Raw genomic sequence first — 9,081 nt, forward strand, 5'->3', positions numbered from 1 at the left:
TTCAAAACAAAGCAAGCGAACGAGGTCCTTTCACCCATCGGAGAGACCTTTCGGTGATGCGCAGCACGCGAGTTATTTTCGCAAAGAGCAAACATCAATCCATATGAGGGAAAAACTTCGACGACGCGACGGTGATTTGTCGAGCATCAGATTTAGTTGGAAAAGCCCAAAGCGGAAGCCACGAGCTATTTTTTTAAGCCGCGTCTCCAATTCTATCATCACCTTGACTTGAGAGCCCGAAGAAAGCCTTTGGCGTAGTTACCGTCGTGGACGACTCGACTTCAAGATAAGACGGGTGTCGGCGGTTCGGTCCCGTCAAAATGGGGACGGGTCGGGAGCGAGCAAACCCATCGACACGCGCCAGGCAGCGGACGTGCTAGCCGACTAGCTAACAGTGAGCCGACCGAGTTGGCCACCGCGGAGCGGAGCGACAAACCTCAACGAAAAAGGCACCTAGCTAGCTTAGCTAATCCTGCCATTATAAGCGCTGGGAAAGATGAGCCCTACCACTTGCTAATTGTTCAGTTCGAGGACGTTCTGTTCGTGAGGTTTTGTTGTCGTAGCAAAAAAAAAAAAACAGCTGACACGGACTTCATTTTGGGTTGTTACGTAGACCTATTCATTTATCTACTACAAGAAGAGACTGCAACAAAATACCAGCAGTCAATTTTGGTTTGTAACTGAACATTTCAGCAAACAATTGGTAAAAAAAAAAAAAAAGTTTTAAAAATGTGTACACTACATTATTATGCTGGCGTCAAAAAAAGTGCAAATTGACGATGAATCCTCATTGAAACTTTCTTACCATTCACAACTTTGTTATTTGTAGAAAATAACTTGAGGGGGCGCTCACATGCAATTTTTGACTCGACAGTTGTTATTTCCCATAATTACGACACCACGTGAAGGCGGCGTAAGCTCGTTTTGAGGCTAGCGTGACCGGCAAGCGCGCCTCGTTCACGGGAATGCTCGCCGCTCATCTTCCGGTCCGTTCAAACAGCGGTCACGGGACCGAGAGCCTTTCCGTCGGCCCGACCGCGACACGCGCGATGACCGCCCAGACGCCCCGGGGCGGTGCCCTCGACTGAAGCGCCGGCCGGATCGGCGATGGCGAGCCGCAGGAAGTCCGGCACGCCGTGCATGCTCCCGTCCCGGGAGGAACGCCCCTCGGGCGAGAGGGCGGCGGACGCGGGCCGGTCCCACAACCACGAAGACAGCGGGGCAGAGGGAGCCCATGAGATCGAGTGCGACTTTGCGAGCCGTCGGCGCGTTCGCTACGTACGTTTCGCTAACGATAGCTCGTCCTCTCCGTTTTGGCCACAGTTACGAAGAGCTCGAGACGCATGACGCGCTACGTCGCCCGGGCCGGGACAAATCGACACGCGAGCCGGCGACGGAGGACGCGGCGAGCCCCGTCGAGACGGCGAGGGTCGAGGACCCGGGGCGGAAGGGGATCGCCCTCAGCAAGACGCCCATCATGAGGTCCCGGCCGGAACCCAAGAAGTTCGCCGCCTCGCGTCAAACGGTCGGCGAAGAGTTCATCGAAGTGGGGAATGAGGACGAGGAGGAGACGGATGAGTACCGAGAGCTGCCCGCGCCACCGGTCGCGACCGCCGCCCGGCTCGTCCCTGTGTCGGCGCCGCTTCAAATCCAGACAGGGACGCAGAGTTTCCTGGTCAACGGGGCCGACGTGCTGAATGGCGCCCTGCCGGTGGGCGCTCTGGCCCAGGTCCTGTCGGTTTTACAGAAGCGGAACCAGATGCAGCTCCTCATCCCGGTCAGCAGCATCCCGACCTACGACGCCGCCATGGACGGCGACGTCCTTCTGCTGGGCGCCTACAACAGGTAGGCGGTGCCGGGCGCGCGTGGGCTCGGCGGTCCCGTTCTGATCCGCGGACCCCGACGCAGGTTTCCTTATCCCGCGCCGTCGGAGACAGAGGCGCTGGCGGCGCGGACCGGCTTCGCGGAGGAGAACGTCAAGCTTTGGTTCTCGGCTCAGAGACTGAAACGCGGCGTCAGCTGGACCCCGGAAGAGGTCGGTAACGTCCGCTCGCCGGCTAAATGTAATCTAACCCTGGAACCCGTCGAAAAATAGTCGCCGTTGTCGAGACGACCTCGTTAACGTGTCCCTCGGCGGCAGGTGGAAGAGGCGCGCCGAAAGAAGTCCAACGGCGCGGCGCAGACGCTCCGACAAAGCCCGCCTCCGACCATTGCCGTTATCCCCGTCCGGGCGGCCGCCGACGGCGTCTTCCGGACGTGCCGGATCTTGGGTGGGCCGGGCCTGGTCCTCGCGCCGCCACCTGGAGGCGCGAGCCTCCCTGCGGCGGCCCCCGGGGAGAAAGCGGCGGAAGGCGCCGAGCCCCAGGCCCAAAAGGCACAGTCCTCTTGCGCCTCCAAACCCAAAAAATCCAAAGAGCAGCTGGCCGAGCTGAAGGCCAGCTACGGCCGGCGCCGGGTGGCCACCGAGGCAGAGATTTCGCGCCTCATGCGGGTCACCGGACTGTCCAAGCGCGCCATCAAGAAATGGTTCAGCGACACGCGCTACAACCAGAGGAACTCTAGGGAGCCTCGGCGGGAAAGCGCGGCGGCCGAAGGGGATGCCGGCGAGGAGGCGAGCGGCCCCGGCGAAGAGCCGGCAGCCCCCTTGCCGGTAGCCTCCTCACCGGTCACCCCCTCGCCGGCCGTCCCCGCGGAGCGCCGCGGAAAACTCCGCCACGCCTTCCCGGACTTCACGCCCCAGAAGTTCAAAGAGAAGACTTCGGGGCAGCTCCTCATCCTGGAGTCCAGCTTCCGCAAAAGCCGCACACCGTCCGACGAAGAGGTGGCGCGCTTGCGAGCGCAGACCAAGCTGACGCGTCGCGAGGTGGACGCCTGGTTCAGCGATCGGCGCAAAGGCCGGGCGCGCGAGGCGGGCGTGCCGCCCTCCGGCCGCCGAGCGTTGAAGAAAACCCCGGCGCAGCTGGACGTCCTGAAGAAAGCGTTTGTGCGCTCGCGCCGGCCGACGGCCAGGGACTACGACCGGATGGCGGAGGACAGCGGCCTGCCGCGTAGCTACGTGGTCAACTGGTTCGGGGAGACTCGCTACGCCGTCAAGAACGGCAGCCTCAAGTGGTTTGACCTCTACTGCGCCGGCAAGGTCGGTCGGTCGGGAGGCGACCTCTCGCACGATGGCCACCCGTCACGCTCTTTATGCTCCGTAGGAGGCGCGAGCGTCGCCGGACGGAGCAGCCAGAATGCCCAAGAAGTCCAAGAAGCGTTTCCGGGGCCGGTCCGGGAAGTCGCGGCGGCCCTGCGCCCTCAAACGGGAAGCGGACGCACCCGGCCAGGTTTGTAAAGGCACCGGAACTAATACGACGATGCGCTAGGCTGGCTAGCGTCGCGGAATCATCCGGACGCAAACTGGCCACGGGCCACAGTGAACAAAAAAGTTTATAAATTATTTTTGCTCATTTAAAATGATCATCGATGGTAGCTTTACATGACACGCCATAGCGACAGTGTTCAAACACCAAAACGATGAGAATTTTCGCACGACGCAGGCAGGCGGGCCATCTGATTGACGCAAAAAAAATTTTTTTTTAAATGACCGGCCAAAAATGTGTGTCTTTTGGGGGGAAAAAAGCATTTCAAAACACTACTTGTCCTACAGGTTTTATCCGGATGACATCAATTGTACATGAAAAAATTCAGGACGTCAAAATTTTTATCTTTTTTGCCAAAAATTATACAGTAGGGCCATTCTTTTCTCCCACCCTACCCAAAAATTTCCCATTCACTCCTATTGATTGCCAACAAATGAACCGGAAGTGACCCCGGATCAATAGGACACAACCCACAACAGCAGGAAGTGACCTCGAAATGCCTCCAAAATCAATAGAAGGTATAGAAGACGACAGACAAAAACAAACATCACAGCAAAGCTACCATTGCCATTTCACCTGAAATGGCCTTTTTTTTTAATCTAATAATCCATCCATCCATTATCTTCCGCTTAGTCCGGAGTTGGGTCGCGGGGGCAGCAGCTGTAGCAGGGAAGCCCAGACTTCCCTCTCCCCAGCCACTTCAGCCAGCTTCTCCGGCGGGATTCCAAGGCGTTCCCAGGCCAGCCGAGCGACATAGTCTCTCCAGCGTGTCTTGGGTCGACCGGGGCCTCCCGCCAGTGGGACATGCCCGGAACACCTCTCCAGGGAGGCGTCAAGGAGGCATCCGAACCAGATGCCCGAGCCACCTCAACTGGCTCCTCTCAACGCGGAGGAGTAGCGGCTTGACACCAAGCCCCTCCCGGATGACCGGGCTTCTCACCCTATCTCTAAGGGAGAGCCTGAACACCCTGCAGAGGAAACTCATTTCGGCCACTTGTATCCGGGATCTTGTTCTTTTGGTCACGACCCACAGCTCGTGACCATAGGTGAGGGTAGGAACGTAGATCGACCGGTAAATCGAGAGCTTCGCCTTTTGGCTCAGCTCCTTGTTTACCACAACGGACCGGTGCAGAGTCCGCATCACTGCAGACGCTGCACGTGCTGTTAAAAGTTCGGATTCCTCGTTACCAACTGCGCAAAATGCATCTTCGTTCCAAGTCCGGCAAAAACTAGCGCCGGAGCCAATCGTTCCCATTATATCCTGTTGTTCAATGTATACCGGCCGCATCAGTGCTCCGGAGTGACTGTGGACCATCTACAGCGCGCCGGTGTCGTTGACGTGTGGGCGCTCCCGTCAGGAGTGACATTTCACGCGGGTGGCTGTTTTTCGGCACAAGGCCGGATATTTACAACGAAGTCCGCCAAAACATTGTTACCGACTAGGCTGCTACGAACAACCTCGCTTTGACAATAAACAGCTGATTGAAATTAAGAGCGCTGTGTCATATGCTGGTGTTGAGTAGTAATGAGCAGACGTGACTTCAGCGGCGCTTGTTAACTTTTTTAATGCGCGCACACACTAGATATCATGAAATGGCACACTAGATGTGCTACGTCCCATGCCATTGGCTACGTGAGCACAGAGTGATTATGGGTTACGTAGTCCATATACTACATAGATGAATTCTAAACTGTCATGACTGAATGGAAGTTAGGAAGGCCAAATCATTCCATACTAGTGACTACAGATAATGTTGCAAATATTGTTAAATCAGTACGTGACACATGGATTCGGACCACAAATAGGATGTCTTGCTCATGTAGTAAACCTAGCTGCTAAGAAAGCTGTAGCAATCAACAGTGTGCCTTGCCTCACTTTACAAAACGTAAAGATTGTTCTCAGCACTTTTGTACAAACAGTTTTCAGATCAGTAAGAAGTAAGCACATACAGTAAATATTATGCACTAAAATGCATGTTTATATGATGGCAATTTAATTTTTGCTCGCTAGCAAAAAAAAAAAAACGAAACAAAAAATATAATTGTTATATTTTTTTACGGAGGATTAAATGTATTGAATCGGATCGAAAATCGTGACCCCCGTATCAAAAATCGTACCGAACCGTGACTTAACTGTATCGTTGCATCCCTATGGAACACCATTGCAGAAGCTATGACAGGGAAAAGTTTTCATTTGCCTAAATGCTTAAGTTATTTGGTGCAATTTTTTTTCTCTTTTTTTTTTTTAAAATTTTTTAAACACATTTTATTTATTCTGTGGTGCTGTGCGGTATCAATATTGTTGTTTTTTATTGTTGTTATTGTAAATTGGTTAAAAAAATTGGGGGGGGGGGGGGGGCGCAATAATATCGCATATCGCAATAATTTATGAGAATAATTATCGCACACTAATATTTGTTATCGTGACAGGCCTACCCTCAACGCTTCGGCTGGGCCTAGAAATTCTGTCCATAAAAATTACGAACAGAATCTGTGACAAAGGGCAGCCTTGGCGGAGTCCAATCCTCACTGGGAACGAATTCGACTTACTGCCGGCAATGCGGACCAGACTCTGACACCGGTCGTACAGGGACCGAACAGCCCTTACCAAGGGGCTCGGTACCCCGTAGTCCCGGAGGACCCTCCACAGGACTCCCCTTGGCACTCGGCCGAACGCCTTCTCTAAATCCACAAAACACATGTAGACTGGTCGGGCGAACTCCCATGCACCCTCGAGGACCCTGCCGAGGGTGTAGAGCCGGTCCGCTGTTCCACGGCCGGGACGAAAACCACACTGCTCCTCCTGAATCCGAGATTCGACTTCCTGACGGACCCTCTTCTCTAGCACCCCTGAATAGACTTTACCGGGGAGGCTGAGGAGTGTGATCCCTCTTTAATTGGAACACACCCTTCGGTCCCCCTTTTTAACAAGGGGGACCACCACCCTGGTCTGCCAATCCAGAGGCACTGTCCCCGATGTCCACGCGATGTTGTAGAGGCGTGTCAGCCATGACAGCCCCACAACATCCAGAGCCTTTAGGAACTCAAGGCGGATCTCATCGACCCCCGGGACCTTGCGACCGGAGAGCTTTCCAATCACCTCAGTGACTTCAAGCCCAGAGATTGGAGAGCCCACCTCGGAGTCCCCAGACGCTGCTCCCTCCGAGGGAGACGTATCGGTGGAATTGAGGAGGTCTTCGAAGTACTCTCCCCACCGACTCACGACAACCCGAGTCGAGGTCAGCAGTACCCCATCTTCACTATAAACAGTGTTAATGGTGCACTGCTTTCCTCTCCTCAGACGCCGGATGGTGGACCAGAATTTCCTCGAAGCCTTCCGGAAGTGGTTTTCCATTTGCCTGGCACGGCCAGACTGTTCTCTCTCTATTTTTCAAACACCGAGAGAAAAGTCTGGGACCCAGCCCATTCACAGCCTCTCGAGCAGGTACAAAATCAATCAACAAATCAGATTCGTTTATTTGCGTGACGTGTTCTTAACGAGCAACGTCACTCTTGCGCGTCGAAAGTCGTCTCCACAACAACACAGATGGTGAACAGGAGAGTTGAGAATATGTTCCAATCCACGGTAAAATCCGTTTTAAATTACCAAAAACTAGGGCTGTCAAAATTATCGGTTAACGCGCGGTAATTAATCACGTTAAAATATTTGACGCAATTAACGCACATGTCCCGCTCAGACAGTATTCTGCCTTTTGCTAAGTTTTACAGCAAGGCTTTTTGTGCTGTCTAACAGCAAACTCTTGTGGTCGCTTTGCGACATGGTTTGTTTTCTAGCCAGTTCAATATGGCTGACGCCTACGTTGTAATGTTGTGCTTATATGATCCTTGGACAAGATTTGTCCGCAAGTATGGTTGTTGTAAAGAATGTACATATTATGTTATTAAGCGAAATGTTCTATTTTTTGTATGAGACGCTTTTTGTTTATGTTTAGTGAACCTGTATAGCGTGCTAAGCTAACGTTGTTGCTAATGCAATGCATGTGTACTTTTTTAGTGTAGTTTTACGACGGTCTAAAGAGGACAATGGTTTGAGGCCATTTTATTAATAAATCAGATGAAAAAGGAAGAAGTCTGATTATTAAGGCGTCGTTCACTAGCTGTCTAGCTTTGGAAAAAGTAGACACTTCAGAGTGAGGCCAGCATAGACAGATGTAAATGACAGTAGAGTCCTTATGTACATATCCATCTTCTGTCTTATCTTTCCATTCCAACATTTTACAGAATATATATATGTTACAGAAAAATATGGCATATTTTATGGATGGTTTGAATCGCGATTAATTGCGATCAATTACGATTAATTAATTTTTAAGCACTCGATAAAAAATTTTAATCGTTTGACAGCTCTACCAAAAACACATCGACACGAGTCATTGACAACAGTCTGTCTCGCGCTAGCCATGTTGAATAAACGCCGCTCTCCTCGTATGTTTACTTCCGCGCGCAAGTCCCTCGTCCTGCCCTCGGCGTTTTACTAACGTCACGTCTGCCCGTCGCTGATTGGTCCTCTCCGCTGTCCGTTTGCTGTGGCTTGCTCCACCCTGGAAATTGTATCCACTGAATGGTGGCCAGACTCAATAGCTGGAACAGCGGTGAGTCTGGTGTACCAGGCAAGTTTTCCATGGCCTCGCTGAACTCCTCCCATGTCAGCGTTTTTGCCTCGGCGACCGTAGAAGCTGCAGTCCGATTGGCCAGCCGGTACCTGTCGGCTGCCTCCGGAGTCCCACAGGGCAAAAAGGCCCAGTAGGCCTCTTTCTTCAGCTTGACGGCATCCCTTAGCGGGTTCGGGGATTGCCGCCGCGAAAGGGACAAACTACCTCACGGCTCACAGCTCCAGTCGGCCGCCTCAACAATGGAGGTGCGGAACATGGCCCACTCGAACTCAATGTCCCCACCTTCCCCGGGACAAGGGAGAAGTTCTGCCAGAGGTGGGTGTTAAAGCTCTTTCTGACAGGGGATTCTGCCAGACGTTCCCAGCAGACCCTCACAATACGTTTGGGCCCGCCAGGTCTGGCCAGCAGCATCTTCCCCCGCCATCGGAGCCAACACACCACCAGGTGGTGATCAGTTGACAGCTCCGCCTCTCTCTTCACCCGAGTGTCCAAAACATGCGGCCGCAAGTCCGATGACACGATTGCAAAGTCGATCATCGAACTGCGGCCTAGGGTGTCCTGGTGCCAAGTGCACATATGGACACCCTATGTTTGAACATGGTGTTTCTTATGGACAAACCGTGACGAGCACAGAAGTCCAATAACAGAACACCACTCGGGTTCTGATCGGGGAGGCTTCCTCCCAATCACGCCCCTTCAGGTCCCACAGTTATTGCCCACGTGAGCGTTGAAGTCCCCCAGAAGAACGAGGGAGTCCCCAGAGGGGGCGCTCTTCAGCACACCCTCCAAGGACTCCAAAAAGGGTGGGTATTCTGAGCTGCTGTTCGGTGCATAAGCGCAAACAACAGTCAGAACCCGTCCCCCCACCTGAAGGCGGAGGGAGGCTACCCTCTCGTCTACCGGGGTAAACCCCAACATACAGGCGCCAAGCCGGGGGGCAATAAGTATGCACACACCTGCTTGGCGCCTCTCACCGTTGGCAACTCCAGAGTGGAAGAGAGTCCAACCCCTCTCGAGAGGATTGGTACCAGAACCCAAGCTGTGTTTGGAGGAGAGTCCGATTATATCTAGTCAGAACTTCTCTG

At 53.3% G+C, this 9,081-nt stretch overlaps 1 protein-coding gene across 1 annotated transcript in view; it reads left to right on the forward strand.

The window, feature by feature from the left end:
* The window catches only part of LOC130910178 (zinc fingers and homeoboxes protein 1-like), a 27,943-nt gene continuing 18,862 nt past the window's right edge, over positions 1-9,081 (forward strand). The window contains exons 1-5 of the mRNA XM_057827201.1: positions 1-1,244; positions 1,324-1,845; positions 1,909-2,035; positions 2,141-3,136; positions 3,201-3,326. Of these exons, the coding sequence (XP_057683184.1) occupies positions 1,108-1,244; positions 1,324-1,845; positions 1,909-2,035; positions 2,141-3,136; positions 3,201-3,326 (1,908 nt within the window). The 5' untranslated portion in view covers positions 1-1,107. The remainder of the gene's footprint in view (positions 1,245-1,323; positions 1,846-1,908; positions 2,036-2,140; positions 3,137-3,200; positions 3,327-9,081) is intronic.

Source organism: Corythoichthys intestinalis, chromosome 22 (assembly GCF_030265065.1).
Source record: "Corythoichthys intestinalis isolate RoL2023-P3 chromosome 22, ASM3026506v1, whole genome shotgun sequence".
In the NCBI taxonomy this organism is placed as follows: Eukaryota; Metazoa; Chordata; class Actinopteri; order Syngnathiformes; family Syngnathidae; genus Corythoichthys; species Corythoichthys intestinalis.